A 20,045-nucleotide genomic window follows, 5' to 3' on the forward strand; every position below is an offset into this window, starting at 1 on the left:
CTATCCATGGGTAATTATCCATACCCATCCAACCTCCTATCCAAGTAGTTCATGGGACCCAATTAGTTAGCCCATTACCACTAACCATAACCATAAAATAAAATAAAATAAAACATTTAATCATTTAATTTACAATTAATTACAATTAATCAAATACACCATTTAAGCACACAATCTAATTAAACAAATAATACAAATAACACATAGACAAAATACAAATAACACATAGATAAGTAGCCAATTAATCAAGTAACACTTAATTCAATTAAACATATAAACAATTAGTCAAATAATCAATTAAACAATTAAAAAAATACAATAAAAATAAATACCGAGACTATCCTTTAAAAATTAGGGGTATTACAGGTGGGCCCTGTTCTCTTAAAATCAAAGAAGGGATAATTACATGATCTTTACCAATATTTTCAACCACCTCCATAGCTTGACTAGTCACTTCAGCAACCCCCAAAACATCCGAGTGTTGACTAACTCTGCTTCTTTGTAGTGAAATCTCTGTACCTTTTCCTATCGCAGTGGCCAACTCTAAGGCAGACGGTCCATAAATAGATTCTTCACTACATGTTGGGTTAGCAACAATGACGACATCTTCCCCAAGAAATCCCTTGCTGTCTTTTATCTATTAAAAAAATAATAATAAATAATGGTAATTTGCAGTACAAAAATATATATATATATATATATATATATATATATATATATATATATAAAAAATAACAGTTACCTGTATAGGTTGTGAACTGCTAGGTACCCCAGTAAAAAATTGATCAAGAGAAGTGGCAACACATTCCTGTACTGAATCAAGTCTCACTTTGTCGGTGACATGCTTCCAGTTACCATCCTCATCATAAGCTTTCACATCCTCATCTAACTCCATTGACAACTGACGACGGCGATGGTTATTGATTAGTGGTGGGACATCTTCTGCTGTTTGGTGATGGCTATTAGATCCTCCAACAATGTCACAATCATTATGAGATTTGATGGTTAACTTTGGCACTGGCTTAGATGGGAGATTTGACTTCAGCCCCTTAATTAAAACCTTCCTGATTTTAGTTGGTTTCTCTGGTGGGGAAATCGTGTGTTTAGATTGCTTTGAGGTAGTTTCTTTCTGTGTAAATGGATCAATATATACGCTAGACCACCATTTGGCATATGCTCTGGTAATTGAGGATTTTTGGTGGCTGAGGGTTGAAGGAAGCAACGCATCACAACCAGAGGAATAATGAACGGATGAGTTCCAATGCTTTAAAAATTCCTCTAAGGTGCAAGTACGAAAGTCATTTTTTAATTTTCCAGGAATATCTTGATGGTACCCAAATTGTCGGCTAAATCTGTGTGGACTATACGGCTCAATGATAAGAAGGTCATTTTGGCGCAATGTCAAATAACATGATCGAAGATTGATTAGGGTGTCAAAGTCAGCCTTTTTCATCTCGCCATTATCTACAATAAGTCGCTCTTTTGAAGATCTTTTAGCCATTCGAGTTAAGTTTATTCATTTACATGATCTGAATAAATTTTGGGCTTCAAAATGGTCAAAGTATCTTGCTCCTCCTTCGCCTGCATATAATGTCATTCTAGGCCAATAGTTGGTATTAGGAATGGTGAAATTAGTTCTGAAATATTCACTCAACCATCCGAATACATAGTGAATAGGAAATATCGCAGAGCAGCTTCTAGGATTTGGTGAGGAAACAATCTCATTCAAGCCTTTGTAAATACTGGCCAGAACCGGGATGGAAAGACAAATGTTGCAGCCATCTGCTAACATGCTTGCGACCTTGAAAGTCCCAGGACGAATTATGTTGCCAGGGTGTGCAGGTAAGGCAAATTTGCAGAGCCAACATGCTAAAAAAGCAGCTAGATAAGTGGTGTCTCTCGATGTTTCATCTACACCAAGGTTGATAAATACTTCTTTCTCTTTGGTGGACATCGACCGGACAGGAGGGATCACACCAGACGGATTTTGAGTCCTTATAGGGCGGTGAACTTTATTTTTTGTTGATTTCTTTGAAGGTTTGGCATGTCTTGATGTACCTTTAAACCAGAAATTAATCCAGTCAGATATCTTCACATTCTGATCTCCTTTATACTTCTTGGAAAGTCTGTGGAAGGCCAAAAATAGGTGTTGACAACTCAAAGGGATAGAATTTTTGTTGTTGCTAGCTCTTGATAGTTCATCTGCACAAGGAATAACTTCATCATAAATTGTTCCTTGGTGAGGGAGACCACCTAGCATATATAGATCTCGAAGAGAAATTGATAGCTCGCCAATAAAACAATGAAGTGTATTAGTGGCTGGGCACCAACATTCAAGGAATGCTTTGAATACATCTTCATGACGATTATAGGAAAATAGGGAGGCGAATAAAGCACCATATAGTTGTTGTTTTGATAGAAAGTCATGGAAACGCGCCAAGACATCTTCTAACCACTCCCAATATAGTTCGGTGTATAGCAATTCAGCAGGAAGTTTATAGGGAATACTCCATGATATTTCCTTCGCCTGAATATTAAGACCCAAAAGTGAAAACTGGTTTTCTTCAACAACTCTCTCATGAAGTGAAGAATTTAGTATCAAGGCTTTAGAGACAATAGATTCTTCATTAATCTGATCAGGACCAAAGTCGGTGAGTTCGCATGTGGCCGTGCATGTCCACTGAGATGAACAATGTTTATTGTTAGAATCAGGCACTTGAATAGCATTGCGACCAAAAAGTGAGTCATATACACTTAATGTCATTCCTTGGACTCGTTGACTATTTTCGCTCTCTAAGATAGTCAGCTTTTGCTTTGTGAAACACTTGAACACCACCATGATGGATAACAAAGCTCAAATCGGTGTTGTCTAGAAGGAGGACTCAATTTCTGCTACGGTTGACACAAATCAAGTTGTTATACCCAATCAAGCCCTGCAAAGAAAAAAAAGGGGGTTAGAAAAAAAAAAAAAAAAAAAAAAAAAAGGGGTTCTCCAGCGTGCGTGGAGAGAAGAAAAAAAAAAAAAAAAAAAAATTGTTCTCCTACATGCGTGAAAAAAAAAAGAAAAAAAAAAAGAAGAAGAAACACACGTACCAATTATTTGTGATCTGACAAGTCTTCAGAGATTTTTGGAATTGATATCAAACCCTACAATATTGAGGGTATATATAGGCAACAAGATACCTTCAAGTTGTATTGGGATTTGGACAATTCAATTTAAATAGGAAAGTACAATTAAGATGAAAAAAAAAAAAAAAAAAAAAGGAAACTTCAAGTCCCACTTGGAAAAAGAGACAAGTCTTGTTAAAATTGGGACTTGAAGTGGGGGCAATTTGTAGACACTAAAATTTAGTGGGCTTTGGTTTTAACGAATGGACCCATTAAATATAGGCCTAATGTTTAAATAAATTATTTAATTTACCTGGCTTGGTCCACTTAAATTATTTAATTAGCCCAGCCCAGATAATTAAATAAAATGATAATTATTCCTAATAAAATATATTTTGAATAATTATCTTTAAGGATAATTATCACAATATAACCGGCCCGGCCCAGTTATAGTTTTATCCTTATCAGGAGATGACACGTGTCATCATCCTATTAATCCAAGAAGCCTATAAATAGAGGCCTGGAGGAAGAAAAAGGGAGAGGATTCAGAATTCAGAAGTCTACAAATTCAGACACAAATTCAGAATTCAGAAGTTCAGAGACTCAGAATTCAGACGCAAATTCAGAATCGAAACCCAAAAGTGAAGAACATCAAGCACATCCAACAACGTGCCGTTCTTCATCAAATTCCACAGTGATTTAAGAACAAGCTCGTGCAGCCCTTGGATCCAACCAACCAAAAACAAGGAGATCGAATTAGAGGACCATTCTTTTTTTTTTTGTAAAAGATATTACAAAGGACTGTACTCCACATTCATAAATTAATAAAATTCTATTTTGCTCCATATTTTGTTTTTATTGCAGACTTACAAAATTTGTGTGTACACTTCACAACTGTATTTGTTGGCAACATGGAGGGTTGAAAGAATAAATACAAGTCCATCTTAGTGATCAAGGTGATTGCAACACCATTTTGCTCTAACTTGTGGGTACAAAAGATTTTTAAGGTAATACAAAAACTATTAAAAGAATCCTTGATGGCATCTCATGTGACTTCACGGTTTCATTACTTTGAAAAGAAGTCTTCACCTAGAGTTTTAAAACGTTAAAAACAATGTAAAACATTATTTTTTATACGTAATGCAATAATAATACGCTTATATGCTCAAATCAATTTTTGTTGAAATTTTACTAAAATCAACATGTGTAAGCCTTCAAATGTTGGATTTGAGAGAGAGAGAGAACATCTATGAGAATTTGAAAATCTAAGTTTCTTACCTTTAATTAATTGATATGTTTCACATAATTTATTGATAATAAGAAAATCTTGTCAACTATCCATTGGAGGTTAGAGATGTCAAAGAAATATATGCCCGAGCACAGTAGAAGTGTTTGTGTGCTTAAACTATAACATTGTAATTGTTCTGTGCCATCGGAGAAATCTAAAAACTTGAAAAGGTTTGTTGAAAGCACATTGGAATCACTATTATAATTTTCAACAACTTACTTGGACAATGCCCATTCTTGTGATATATTTAATATTTCACATATCTTCAATTTCTATTATCTTAGGCGTTAAATGTACGAATAAATATTGTATTGCATTGAATGAATAGTACATAAAAATTCTATATATAGGAGAAGATTTGGGGGTAGCTTAGTGATGGTCAAGTCAGAATGGTAACTACGTAGGTGTAGGTGCGCAAGAAACCCTAGGTGGTACGTAAGGGATGTTATAGTGATATATAATCTAACAACTCCCCTAAACTTAAGGTGAGTGTGAAACCAACTTGAGTTTCAAGACAAGATCATAAAAACGGCTTGACAAAATAACTAACGTGGCACTACTACTGGCACCATTACTGCTGCCTATGTCTAATATGGTAGCTAACGAGGTTGGTTGCTATCACTACTGGTGAGGTGGCATTATTGTTGATTGTTCTCAAAGTGACCAGGAACAGACTTAACAAGAAGTTAGAGGGGCAATTGCCCCCCCTCCCCCCCTGAAATATGTATATTTTTTTAGTATTAAAATTTTAATTTTTTATAATAAATTAAATTATTTAGCTGTAAATTTAATACTTGCCCCCCTATAGTTAAAACATTGTTGCCCTCTCCCTCTTCTCACACATCTTTTGACTGACTTTTTTGGAACCCTTGCAAAATTTGATATGCAAACACACACATAGATATATTAAAAATAAAGCCAAAAAGGGTGAAAATGCAAAAGGCAAATACCTTTTGACTTTTTGAGAACTAGCAAAATTAGATCTACAAACTATTCCACTAAGAGAAAATCGGAAACTAAATTATATATTCCAGAAACTGGAAACTAAAAAGTGGAAGTGGGGTTCAAAAAATTGGAGCTTTATTGAAAAGAAGCATTAGGAGCAGGCTGAGTAAACTTGACTCACGGTGACACCAGACACGCCACGGTATACAGACTCAAAACTCAGAACTATATTTATTATTGAATTTATTGTGTATCCTTGAATGATTGAATCCTTTTTTTTTGGATTGATTTTTTTCCCTCATATTTTAAAATATGGACAGTGCACAGGCGCACAAATTGCACAATTATGTTATTGTTGTGATTGTTATTCATTAATTAACTTATGCACGTAGCACACTGTACATGCGCACAATTATGACTATAATTTATGCGCAATGCACAACACAAGTGTATTGTTCTGTGTTCAACTCAATAATGTTGTTGTGGCTGATAGTTATTAGTTAGTTGCATAAACCCTAAATTGTGATCAGCTAATTAAATAAATCATTTTAGAATCAGTAATGGATAAATATTATCCGAGAAAGTTGCCACCCTACCCACCCTATTAGGGAAAAGTGAATGACTTTTCAAAGCAGAGTGATGTATTGTGCGTTGTTTTCTCAGTTACCATTTAGAAGATTTGGTCCATGCGCAATACTACTCTTCATCATGGATGTAAAGATAGTCCTAATTTTGTTGTGCAATTTATTATTTGGGATGTAATAATATTCCTTAATATTATATTAGAGGACTTATTGATTGTAATTTCTTCCTCTTTATGATGTTTTTGATGTTGTCTAGCATTTACTGGAAATGGGCATATTCTAGCTCATGATTTTGTCAAAAGGAGGTATACCTCCCTACAATTATTGTAATGTACATTCTTATTTATAAAATCCTCCCATTCAGGGAAAAAAAAAAAAGAAAAAGAAAAAAAGTGATGTAGAGATCAACCTTAAGGATCTTCCTGCAGATCCTAAACTACGAACTCTGATATTGGATTACAATCCTAATGTCCGAGATAAAATTTGCAGAGCATATATACTGAATGGCCCTTACCAACCTAAAGTCTATGAGTTTCCTCAAAAGCAATTTGGAAAATACTTATGACGATTCCAACCGGAATGGTTTGTTAAATATTCTAGTTGGTTATAATATAGCATAGCTTAGGATGCGGCATATTGTTTATGTTGTTATCTCTTTAAACCAAATATTGGAGAACAATCAAGTGGCACATCCTTTATGGGTGAATGATTTTCAAATTGGAAGAAGATTGAAAGATTGCATGGTCACATTGGAAGTCCGAATAGTGCCCATAACCAAGCTTCGAGTATGTGTGAAGCTTTAAAGAGTCAAAAGCAACACATCCAAACAATTTTATCCAAGTATTCAGATAAGGCATGAATTGATTATTGTACTTGATTTATTGCATCAATTGATTGTGTACAATCGATATCTTTTGAAACTAGGGCTTGCATTTCGTAGTGGTGATAAATCTGAGGATTCGAATAGCCAAGGGAATTTTCTCAAGACATTGCAATTTCTTGCGAATCATAATGAGGATATTAATGTGGTTAAATTGAAAAATTCTCCTCAAAATACTAAGCTAAAGGCGTCTAAGATTCAAAAGGACATTGTTAATGTTATTGCATTGGAGACTATCACTATTAACATCAAAGATGTTGGCGATGCTTTTTTTTTCTATTCTAATTGGTGAGTCTCAGGACATATCAACAAAGGAGCAAATGGCTTGTGTATTGCACTACGTGGACAAGAATGGACATATAGTTGAATGTTTTGTGGGTTTTGTGCATGTTACTAATACCACTGCTATCTCTTTGAAGGCGGCGATTGATAATTTATTTTCTAGACATGGCTTGAACATTTCTAGATTGCGCGGGCAAGGTTATGATGGGGCTAGTAATATGTGAGGCGCGTTGAATGGTCTCAAAACTCTTATCTTGAAGCAGAATGAATGTGTTTTTTACATTCATTGCTTTGCCTATCAACTTGAATTGGCTCTCGGGGGTGTGGCAATAAAACGTGAAGATGTTGTTTCTCTCTTTGCTTTTGTTGCTAGTGTTGTGAATGTAGCTGGTGGTTCATGTAAACGTTGTGATATTCTCCGAGAGCAGCAAATATTCATAGTTGCCGATGCGCTTGACAATGGTGAGCTTTTAAATGGGCAAGGCTTAAATCAGAACATTTCTCTTAAACGGTCTAGTGATTCACGTTGGGGTTCACATTATAACACTTTGATTAGCGTGATCACCATGTTTTCAGCCACTGTTTGTGTACTTGAGTTAATTTTAATGGATGGGTCTTTTGAACAAAAGTTTGAAGTAAGTCTTCTATTGCAACACATACAATCATTTAAGTTCATATTTAGTTTGCATATGATGAGAGTTATTTTAGGAGTTACAAATGAATTGCCGAATGCACTTCAAAGAAAAGATGAAGAGATTGTGATTGCTATATCCTATGTCAAAGTATGCAAGAACCAATTGCAAAGGATGAGGGAGAGTGGATGGGACTCTTTACTTGATGTGGCTTCTTCTTTTTGTGTCAAACATGGCATTCCCGTTCCTAATATCGATGATCCATTTTCAGCTCGAGGAAGACCACGACGTAATGCTTATGAAAGCTCAAACTTGTATCACTATCATTTTGAGTTGTTTTATGTTGTTATAGATATGCAACTTCAAGAGCTAAATAATCGTTTTACTAAAGTGAACACTAAGTTGTTGCTTTGTGTGGCATGTTTGTGTCTAAATGATTCATTTTTTGCTTTCGAGAAGCAAAAATAATCCGCCTTGCTGAATTTTCTGCAAAAGAATTTTCTCCAAATACTTTAATAGAACTTGGTGATCAACTTAATAATTATATTGCGGATGTGGGCTCTAGAAGCGAGTTTGAAGGATTAAAAGGGATTGGTGATCCTGCAAAAAAGATGGTTGAAACCAAAAGGGACAAAATGTATTCACTAATTTATTTGCTTATGATATTGGCATTGATCCTTCTAGTTGCAACTGCAACTGTAGAGAGGGCTTTTTCTACTATGAAAATCGTGAAGAATAGATTGCACAACAAGATGGGAGATGAATGGATGAGTGATAGTTTGGTAGTTTATATTGAAAAAGATATATCTATTGGTATAGTAATTAAGTTATCTTACAGCGTTTTCAAGATATGAAAAGTCATTGAGAACAATTGTAAATGTACTAAAGGGAATTATCAATGAACGTTTAATTTATTTTTACTTATTAGAATGGTTTCAATTTTTTTATCCTATTGTTGTTAAAGGTCGCCCCCCCTCCCCCCAAATGAATTTCTGGGTCCGTCCTTGAAAGTGACCATCATGTGAATGTTGGTCTTTAAAGAAGATAATGTTGATTTCCTCCACCATCTCTGGTGCTTGATTTGTCAACCATGGCGGGACTCCCACCAGAAATGGTGATGTTGTCCACCAACCAGATATGTGAATAGAGATTATGGTGGGACCGAAGATGGTGAAACTTCCTCGTGGCATGTACGAGAGTGTGAGTTTGAAGGTGGACAGTTGACGAGGATAGGGCTAATGGTGCCATCCTCGGTGATGATTACGATAAACTGATAAGACTATTACCAATAATCAACAGGCTCTAATAGAATGTAAAATATATGAATGAATATTGCGTTTCATAGAATAAAGAGCACATAATATATAGGAGAAGATTTGAGGGTAGGTGAGCGAAGATCAAGTCATCTATACATGGTAATTAAGTAGATGCATAAATGCAAGAAACCCTAGGTGGTAGGTAACAGATATTATAGTGATATATAATCTAACATTAGGAAAAAAAAAGAATTCATTGTTAAATGAATGAGATAAAAAGGATTATTGATGCGGTCAATTTCTTACATAATCCATGCTTTGTATTTGGCTATGTTATTCGTTCATTCAAAACCCAGCATGGTTGTGATTTTAAAAATATGTAGCTACTTCAAAAGAAAAGACTGATCCCATTGACAAGCACGAACATAGTGTATAGTGTCAATGGGGGCAATTTCCCCCATTATATATATATATATATATATATTTTTAGTTTTATGTACTAATAATTTTTCCTTTTGTTGGTCCTAATGTGTACTAAGTGGTGTTTGACTGTTTAATGCCAAACACTGGTGTAATAGAACGGCTTAAATCATCACACAGGGGTAGTATTATCTTTTGCCATCTTGTGGCACAATTACACAAATGTTTGAGATAGCACATTGTAGCCATTCTACATGTTCAGGTTATTTTGTAGTGTAAATTGAGGTTCAACACATGAAAATTAGCTACAGGGACTTTCAGGGGCACTATGGTCTTTTCATAGTTGTGTTATATGTTTATACATATGTTTAGATAGATGAATTGTATTAAACAACTGCGATTTAGCATACATTGTGATTTATACAGTCTCAAGATTTGTATTATGCTGAGAGTGACAAGAGGCTAGTACAAAGGCATTTTGGTCTTTCTACTTGAAGCTCAGGTATGTGACATTTGTATACACTACAAATGCATTTTTTAGGGACTATGTTTGGATAAGAATGTCATTACAGCCTTCTTATTATGAGCTGTAATTTCTGGTATATTAGAAGACAAAACAGTTGAAGTGGCAAGGTTATATTGGTCTATTCACAGGAAGAATGCCAGAACATTCTCTAGCCAATGATTGAATAAAGGTGCCATGTGTACATCCTTCTTGTAGTAGGATTTGTATAGTGAGCTCAAGTATATATATGTTGTTATAAAATTTCTAGGGTTTCAAGCCTCATTGAAAACCCTAATAGTGACCTGCATTATACTATACTAGCCTCCTTTGAACAAATTTTTTCTAATTAAGGTCCTTGATGATGATTTAAGTTTGAAATCTTCATAGAGATGTTGCTGGATTGATCCTTGTTGTTGTATTCATCATGGAGGTTGTTTTACTATCAAGGTACGTTGCTGGTGTAAGGGCTGGTTTGAAGGCTGAGTTTGAGCTTGAAGTTGCTGTGCTTCCAAGTGAAGGTTGCGATAGGTATATTTGAGGTATTTACATTTGCTGAGCACTTGTTCTTGAACTATACTATGGTGCAAATGATTTTCCACTCTTAGACCTATGATTTGGGCTATTTGCTGGTTTAGCCTTGTGATTCATATAAAGATTGGTTATATCCTGCTATACAATGAGTGATCTACATGCTATCAAGTTTGTATTGATGAATATAAGCTTTTGATGGTGGCTTTTGGATAGAACTTTGGTTATCTTAGGTTTTGACCTACCAAAACCATAAGTTCTTAAGTGAATAGTTGTTGCCAAGGCCTAATTGAGATTATATTGATATATACATGTTGTACTTATCATATTTATCATCTGAGTATGTTTGTAATAATGATATAAGGCTGTAGGATTGATCTCAGAATTTTTGGGACATGAATTTTTTTATTTTACCCCTCAAACCCTAGATTATGCAGAAAGGGTTCTAGAGGCTACAGATTGGTGTTTTGAGCTGCACGACCACTTTTTCTTATATTTGGTGAGCTGTGAGAGCTTGCAGGGTCAAGCAAGGGTGCTTAGGACAGGGAAAGTCAGTGTTCATAGTTAGTACGTGTGTAGAGGATGTGAAAACTAGTGTCTTAACTTGTACAAGGGTATGTGTGTTTAGATAGTATGTGTGTAAAGGATGTGAAAATTAGTGTCTTAACTTGTACAAGGGTGTGTACAGAGTGTGAAACAACTATGTGTGTAATTATTTGCATACAACTAGTGGAGCTCATTATTGGCTGAGGCCAAGAATTAAGGATTTTCCCTATTGAGAGGGTTTTCTTGTATATCTTGTGTTTAATATTGATCATGTAGTAAACCATTACAAGAAGAAGTTTAATTTGACCAATTCACTCCCTCTTGGTCTAACACATTTTTTGAATTATATACCAATTAAATTTTACCGTTGCTCTCTCTCAAATTACAACAAAAAATAAAAAATAAAAAATAAAATAAAATCACACTTTTACTCTCTCACACAATTTTATGGATTCGTCCCTAGCCCTTGGTATTAACTAAGACAGTGAGGCACATGGCGTATAATAAAGGCATAACTCGAGCTATGTTCATCACCAAATTTAACATGCTGTGATTTATTATTTTTTTTCACTTTATCAATTTTGTTTTCCCTTTTTACTCACGATCTAGTGGCTCTCAAACCAAACAGAGAAAAATATAAAGCCTTCAATCTTTGCAAGCGAGTGGGGACAAAAATTTATATAAATAATAGATATAAGATATGAAAAATAAATAAATAAATTGAATATTAAAAAAGATACACCTTGGGTACTACACCCAGTATTAATAAACATGATCACAATAGTTTCATGGAAAGCCAAGCATTAAATAACCCAAGAACATATGGTCAAGAAAAGAAAAAAGAAAAAGGAAAAAAAAGTTTCATCTGCAATTTAAATCTCTAATTGCCTTGTCCGCCAAACTTATGGTCAATGTGCAACTCATTTCCGTGGATTTCTTCTTTTTCATCACCTTCATCAACTCCACCTTGCCTTTCAATTTCGATTGGCTAGTCAGCTGCAAAACCCCAGAATTTAAATCGTCACCTAAGCCTGAATTGCTTGGTAAATTGGTCGATGTTAGGTCCACCACAACATTGAATTTCTTGGTGGATCGAGCTCTAGCCCGTGCCTTAGAAACAGAGGCACTCCCAACTTCTGTACCCTTATAGAAGAAGTAAACAGTGCTGTTTTCAAATTTGTAGTGACCAAAGTTGGTATTCTTGACACCAAGTTCAGCATTCATCTTCATGTCAAATGAAGGAGCACTAGTTGTTGTCACAACATTAAAGCTCTCGAATGTAGCAGACCTAACGCGGAACTTGGGAGTTTTGATTTTCATAACCGTGAGTGCAAAGAGCAATATAATACCGGTTTGGAACACGGCAAAGGCAACAACATAAGCCAAGCATTTCATGCGTTTCTTGCGACGAAGCTCTTGGGACAGCACTGTGCCGGCCTCTTCGTCGTGCTTGGCTTGAGGGTTGGTTGATATAGGCAAGGGATAGACCTGTTGATCCTTCTCTGCCATTGTTGGGGTTTAGAAGTATATAGTACTAAGCACAAGATGGAATTTTTATAGAGATGCCTTAGAAATATTGCTAGGTATGTGAAGGAGATGATGTTGTGAAGGAGACAGACAATATCAATGAGCTTTATATAGAGAGGGGTATGGTTACATTACATGAGACCCATTTTCCTGGAAGAAGTGTTTAGAGCATTGCGTATACGCGTACCAAAAAAAGGTACCATTCGGGGCGTTGAAGTGTTATTAGATCAGTACATTTTTTGGGTACCGTCAATAATTGTAACGCGTTTGAATGACTTGTAACAGCTGACTCAATAGAACTTTAGAAGCTTCTGTGTATCCGTTATAGCATGTGGACTTCACACGGTAAACAGAAAGGCGATTTTTTATTTACTTATTTTTTTATTTTTATTTTTTAATTTTTGATCATCAAAACCATAAGAATATCATAATTGTTTTTAGGAATAATTCCATAAAAATGGAATTTTGTGAGTCAAAAGACAAAAGAATAAAGTCGAAATTCAGTTTTTCAAATTAATGGAATTTTTTGAAAGTCTGACATGGACATAAAAAATTATTATATATCATCTTTTTTATTTCCAAAATACCCTTCTATTATCTTTTCTCAAACTCCCTAAATACACTGTCAAAATCACTCGGCTCATTTTCCTTATAAATCATCAATTCTCAATTAATTTCCTTTCTAACTTTGATTTTCCCTCTATTTTACTCATTTATTTTTATATATCTATATACTGTGAAGATCTTGAATTTGGCAGTAGTAGCGAGAGAGAATAGAGAGAATATAAGACAGTAATATTTAATAGTGTTGGTTTAAATGACAATTTTATTTGTTTAGTAAATTTATTTTAATAATTGTGAAACTTCATTATTTTAATAAAAAAAAAGACATTAAAATAAATAAGTAAAATAGAAATAAATAGAGGGGGAAATCAAAGTTAGAAAGGAAATTACATTGAGAACTTAGAATGGAAATTAAAAATAAATAAGTAAAATAGAGGAAGAAATCAGAGTCAGAAAGGAAATTACATTGAGAACTGATAATTTATAAAGAAAATGAACAGAAAAGTAGATTTTGACTTCATTTTTTTTACAGTGATTTTGACGGTGTGATTCGGGAGTTTGAGGAAAGAGGAGCTGCTGGAGAAGGAGAGTATAGATGCGTTTCTCTTCTCTCTCTAGATTTGGGAGGGTTAGTAGCATAATTTTAGAACAATAATAAAAGGTTAATTTGGGAATAAAAAGATAATGTATAGTAATTTTTCATGTCCACGTCAGACTTACATAAAATTCCATTAATTTGGAAAACTTGATTTTGATTCAATTCTTTTATCCTTTGACCCCTTAAACCCTATTTTTATGGAATTATCCCTTGTTTTTAAGGAAAAAATATATAAATGATGAATAATTCTATAGTGAGAATCTTGGAATAGTGAGTTGATTTAGGCAAGAATCAAACTAAATTGTCTTTCTTGAATTCTTGATATAGGACAATTTTAAGCTTATGTTGACTATTTAAACAAAAAGAAAAGGTTGGTGATTACTTCCACAATGTTTAGGTGGGTCATAAGAAATTCATGGAAGGAGAGAATAACAAAACTGGTTAATATTGTAGCCTTTGTTGCAGTGCGCCAAGAAATAAGTTTAGTGATTGAAGGCAATTATAATCTTATGTAGATCACTGTAATAAAGAAAGGATGATAATTAGCTCCTCTATTTAAGAGGATAAAGTTCATCCTCCACCTGATATGGTTGTACTAAAATCCAATCAATTGAAGAATTAAAATAAATAAAATATTACTAAAGCAAATAATTACAATTAAAACCACATAATAACAATTAAATACACACTAAGCACATAAATCACATAATCAAACAAATAAACAAAGGGTGAATTGCAAAAATCCCCTTCGACTTTCACCCGTTTACAAAAAAACCCCCTTATGAATATCTTTAACAATTAATCCCCCTCAACTATCTTGAGGGGTCATTTTAATTAACCTTTGTTAGAATGATTGTGTGATAAAATTTTAAGACAAAATTATCCTTAAAATCAAAACAAAACATTAGTATTACTAAAGTGTCCACCACTCACTTTATTTTTATTTTTTTAACTATATAAAACACTAAAACGAGGCCTTTGGTTTTTTCTTTCCAAATGTTATTGCATTTGGAATATATATACTAATATGGTAGTTATTTATCAAATGTCAACTTAAATTGATTTTGGTGAGCAAAAAAAAAAAAAAAAAAAAAAAAAAAACTTGTACCATGATTTTTTATAAAATAAGATAAAGAAAGAAATATATATACTAATATGGTAGTTATTTATCAAATGTCAACTTAAATTGATTTTGGTGAGCAAAAAAAAAAAAAAAAAAAACTTGTACCATGATTTTTTATAAAATAAGATAAAGAAAGAGATATATATATACGAGAGATCCAAAAATATGAGTACCAGGATTTTTTTATAAAATTTAAAAGTAGAAATTTATAATATTCTAAAAAATTATGGATATGCTAATATTTCACACTTGATTTTTTATTTTTTTTTATAGTCAAAAGATATTTCACTTAAATGAAAAATATTTGTTTGGATTATCTTTAATTATTTATTTATTCGGTAGAAAAAGCATTTATTATGGCATAAAATTTGATTTATTTCAACATCATAAATCTTAATCCCAATACTTTTCTATTAAATTGTGATAAGTTACACACACACACACACTCATATATATATATATATATATATAAATGAAAAAAGCCACTTCCTCCTAATTATGAGATGATTTTGCCATGTAGTTTAATAAATTTTTACTTTTAAATTTTATAAAAAGTCATGGTACTGATATTTTTAAATCTTTCGTATATATCTCTTTCTTTATCTTATTTTATAAAAAATCAGAGGTACAATATATATTCCAAATGCAAGAACATTTCAAAAGAAATAATCAGAGGCCTTGTTTCAAATCAGAGACCTTGTTTTAGTGTTTTATGCAGTTAAAAAAAAAATTGAGTGGTAGGTACGTTAGTAATACTAATGTATTGTTTTGAGTTTAAGGGTAATTTTGTCTGAAAATTTTATCACATGATCACTCAAACGGATGTTTCATGTTTAGAGTAATTTTGTCTGAAAATTTTTCTCACACAATCACTCTAACAGAGGTTAGTTACAATTACCCCTCATGATAGTTGATGGGGGTTAATTGTTAAAGATATTTATAATAGGAGTTTTTTGCAGACAGGTGAAAGTCGAGAAGGGTTTTTCGCAATTCGCCCATAAACAAATAATTTGTACATAATCAAATTAAACAAATCAATTAATCCACGATAACAATTAATTACAAATAAAGCCAAATAAAATTAATTAATTAATTATGTACAATAAAATAAATCATTTAACTATAAGGGTATTATAATATTATCGTACATAAGCAGTCAAATATCAACCGATATAATATTAGTCGCATACTGCCTAACAACCTTATTAGCAACGAAGTTGGCCAGAATATCAGTCACCATTGGCTAAAATATAGCCATATACAAAAATCGGCCAGCCTTGTCGATTTAGTGAACAGGAAGATCAGCTGCCACCAGAAGATTAGCCATATGGTTGGCCTGATTATCATCAATCACAAGTAAAAAATTAGCCATCACTTTCGATACCCGGGGGGCAACTGATGGCCAATCAATCATATGGATGGCCAGATTATTAGCAGTCAATAGCGGCTGATTAGCTGCCAATGGTAGATTAAGTTTAACCAGTTGCCGATGTGCCGTTTATAATAATAGGAGATGCTATCTATGAAATACTTAATCGACCAAGGTATGGGAAGTCATATACTAAAGTGATTGACCTATCAGAGTACCATAAGAGATCAATGATTTTGCAACCCTCAAGAGAATATCAGCCATATGGTGGGCATGATTATGATCGACCACCAGTAGAATATCAGTAGCCGATGATGACCAATCGGCCATATGGTTGGCCAGAAAATCAGTCACAACCTGCTGCCGATCAACCCAATCATCAGCAAAGTTGGCCAGAATATCAGTTACCATCGATTAAAAATCAGTCACATGAAGAAATCGACCTGCCTTGCCAATTTAGTGAATGAAAAAAATCAGCTGCCAGTAGAAGATCAACAATATGGCTGGCCTGGTTTACATCAATCACTAATGGAAAATAAACCACCAGTTCTGGCACTCGGGGGACAACCGATAACCAGTACTGAAATCGGTCAGCATTGTCGATCTTAGCAGGAAAGTTTACCCGAATATCAACTACATGTGGATCAACAAGAAAGTTGACCAGAATATGAGAAACCACCTACAGAAAATCAGTCATATATTAAAATCAGTGAGCCTTGCTGATGTAGTGGGTGGACAAACCAGCTGCCAAAAGAATGTTAGCCAAAATCTGTAGCACTCAGGGGGCAGCCGATGACCGATTAGCAGGGGTTGGGCGATCAACATCAACCACCAGTCGTAAATTAGCTGCTAGTGGTGGATCAAGCATAATAAATGACCAGCCAAACCAGTCGATATTGGTGGGTAGAGCAATAGGTAGAAATCAACCATATACCCTATCAGCTGAAAAGAAAGCAACTAATAATAAGAAAAATTACAATCGACGATAGTACTATAAAGTTTCCTGAAATCCAGCCGAAAGTCAAAACAAACAAAAGTGTGATCATCTTTGTTTATAGAAAGAATGTTGATCATGGTAATGAAAAGAAGCAACCCAAGGTTGTTAAAAGTACGCCATCATGTAGTCAAGGTGAGAAGATAGAGCAATTGAGAAGAACCCAACTTGCTCTCATTCAACACAATTGTTGTCCTGAATGGAAGGGTACAAATCGGTAGAGTGAAAATCGGTTGAAAGAAAATCGGCCTATGTGCTAGAATTCTTTGCCGATTGTGATATCTAATAATCAACAAAAACAATCATTGGCTAAAAGAATTGTTTTACCTTGATGTCCGTAACCTAATTTCAAGAAAAGAAAAAGGAGATGGCAATGGAAAAATGTTAAAGGTGAAGAATATAGTGGGTTTGTCGATATCGACTGTCATGAAAAGAAGATTGGCCATTGTTGAAGAGTTACTCAGACAAGTATCTCAACCGATGATGAAACCTACTCAGCTGGTTGCTGAAGAAACCCCTATTAATTTCTTTAAGCCAGGTTGTATCAAGGGGAATTGGCTGAGGACAAATTGGCTGAGAGCAAATGACTGAAAGAAAATTAGCTAAGAAAATTCCTTACTGGCATAATGTCGTTCATTTAGTAGAGATAATAAGCAGATCGGCCAGAATGACACTTCACTATAATTTAATTCATGCCGATCATGATCATGATTTACCAGCAGTGCTAGAAATGTAGGGGACATATCTTTCATGAATTTTTATGGGGAACTGATATTAGCCAATGTTCTGAAAAGTTAGGAATGACCGAAAATGGTAATATATGGCTGATTTGAAAACAAAATCATCTTTAGAGGTTTTTCTGAATAAATAAAGTTTTGGAACTCATTGATTTTCCATCTTATTTCAAGTGGTTAGCTCAGTCATGATTCAAGTGATTCTTTCCAATGTACTTTAAATTTCAAATATCTTATAAGCTTAGGTGGCCGACTACCGATATGACATTTAAAATTAGGAGGCATTGTTGACACCCAATTTTACAAATCACGTGGCGACTATTTTGGTGATGATGTTCATCCACTATATGAGTGAAGATCAAAGCTACAAGAGTATTTTGGTTTGGGGAAGATGCATGCACAAGATAATATTGTTGGATGATACATGTTAAAGAGATAAAGGCACTAGAAGAAAAACAGTTTTTTACCACGCACTTTTTACCAAAAAACTATGGTAGAAGACCCTTTCTACCATGGTTTTAAAATAACCATGGTAGAAAGTATATTTTTTACCACGGTTATTTTAGAACCGTGGTAAAAGACCCTTTCTACCACGGTTATCCATTAACCGTGGTAGAAAAAGATATTTCTACCACGGTTCTTGGAGAACTGTGATAAAAAACTAGTCTTTTCTACCACAGTTCATGCGGAACCGTGGTAGAAAGTGAATTTATATTGGCGGGTGTTATTCCCGCTGATATTTTCAATGTTTGCCCTGTCCAAAAAAATAAAAAATAAAAATAATATATTCACCAAATCATCGTTTTTCCACACAAAGAAATCCACCAAGACAACCACTACTGCCTCTGCTCCACATCTATTTCAATTCTAAGTCGGCGAACTCTCTAAGCCATGACCGCCACTAGGCATCTACAGAGCAAATGATCCATAGTAGACAAATCCAGACACCCACACAAAAAAAAAAAAAACACACACACACACTGCCGGTCGGATCGAAGCCCTAACCTGTAAAAATGTTTTTCCCTCTTTCCATCAAGCCTCTTTCAGTTGGCCATCAGAGCAAACCTTAACCCCTAAAGAAGAAACCCTAAGTCTGGAATCCTCCATTAGAGACACGAAATTGTGTTCGACGATGTGCAGACGACCGTTGTTGTTAGGTTTGTTTCCAATCTATTTCTCTCTGTATTTATACACGTATAAATATATATATATATGTGTTTTTTCGCAAAACTTACTTAGTCGGTTAAAATTGATACATTAATTTTGATTCTTATTCTTCTCACTCCCTTACCCTTTTGAAGCAAGCCCTATGCCCAGACAACTTAGAGTTCAACTCAAAGTTTCGAATCCTCCATTGGAGCAGAATAGAAGTGGTAGAAATCACTGTGTTCTAATGCATTATCATTCTTCACAAGTTGATTCCCCTCGCAAAAGGTAACCCTAATAATTTAGGTATCCCAGTTGTATATTAAACTGTTGATAGAAAGGAAATTAATTTCACTTGTATTAACACTTCCATTGTGTCCTATGAGATTGTTTATGATTCTATTCAATGGAATTTCTTGCTTAAAGTTCTTCAATTGTTTGGGTTTGACAGCAAATGGATAGGTTGGATTCAGGGATGTATTACCACAATTTGGTTTTCATTGTTAATTAATGCGAGTCCTTATGGTTTTTTCAAACCATCTAGAGGAATTAGGCAAGGCTGCCCCTTATCCCCCCTCTTGTTCACTTTGGTGACAGATTACCTTTCAGGTATGTTCCAACATGAATGTGATGCAGGACATCTTGTGATCTCTGATGTAGCTCGAAGGGCAAAAGTTGGGGTCACTCATCAGTTTTTTGCTGATGATCTCCTTGTAGTAGTGAGGGCAAACATGGCTTCAATTTTGACTTTAAGGAGAATGATGAGACATTTTGAATCAGTTTCTAGTTTGGTTGTTAATAGTGATACGTCTGAGGTTTTTTTTACAGGATCAGTGAGAAGAAAATCCATGATCCTTAGAATTCTTGGATGTAAACAAGGAAATCTTCCTTTCACCTATTTAGGTGTTCCTATTTCTGATAGAGGTTTGAAGAGATTGGATTGTAAACCTTTGATTGAAAAGGTTAAAGCAGCTACCACAAGATGGGCTGGTATGAATCTATCTATGGCTGGGAGA

General features: G+C 34.3%; 2 protein-coding genes across 2 annotated transcripts; one reads left to right on the forward strand and one right to left on the reverse strand.

Annotated features, from left to right (window-relative positions):
- Positions 1 to 7,125: 7,125 nt before the first annotated feature.
- On the forward strand, positions 7,126 to 10,584 carry LOC132270245 (uncharacterized). Its single transcript, XM_059771436.1, has 5 exons — positions 7,126 to 7,307; positions 7,461 to 8,008; positions 8,179 to 8,537; positions 10,331 to 10,428; positions 10,536 to 10,584. Exons 1-5 carry the CDS (start codon positions 7,126 to 7,128, stop codon positions 10,582 to 10,584), a joined length of 1,236 nt encoding a protein of 411 aa, XP_059627419.1.
- Positions 10,585 to 11,673: 1,089 nt separating this feature from the next.
- LOC132268647 (late embryogenesis abundant protein At1g64065-like) lies at positions 11,674 to 12,565 on the reverse strand. The gene has a single exon (XM_059769465.1). The coding sequence runs from the start codon at positions 12,481 to 12,483 to the stop codon at positions 11,836 to 11,838; it is 648 nt and encodes a 215-aa protein (XP_059625448.1). The 5' UTR covers positions 12,484 to 12,565; the 3' UTR covers positions 11,674 to 11,835.
- Positions 12,566 to 20,045: the final 7,480 nt, after the last annotated feature.

The sequence above is a fragment of the Cornus florida genome, unplaced genomic scaffold, assembly GCF_030987335.1.
Source record: "Cornus florida cultivar Cherokee Brave unplaced genomic scaffold, ASM3098733v1 CherokeeBrave_3.0.0_Hap2_Chr08, whole genome shotgun sequence".
NCBI lineage: Eukaryota > Viridiplantae > Streptophyta > Magnoliopsida > Cornales > Cornaceae > Cornus > Cornus florida.

Excerpts from the sequence above, each read along its gene's own strand:
- LOC132270245 (XM_059771436.1), top strand. The coding sequence starts at position 7,126 with ATGGCTTGTGTATTGCACTACGTGGACAAGAATGGACATATAGTTGAA. Across the intron at positions 8,009-8,178 it reads AGCTCGAGGAAGACCACGAC|CAAAAATAATCCGCCTTGCT; the intron begins GTAATGCTTATG and ends GCTTTCGAGAAG. Across the intron at positions 10,429-10,535 it reads CCAAGTGAAGGTTGCGATAG|CCTTGTGATTCATATAAAGA; the intron begins GTATATTTGAGG and ends TTGCTGGTTTAG.
- LOC132268647 (XM_059769465.1), bottom strand. The coding sequence starts at position 12,483 with ATGGCAGAGAAGGATCAACAGGTCTATCCCTTGCCTATATCAACCAAC.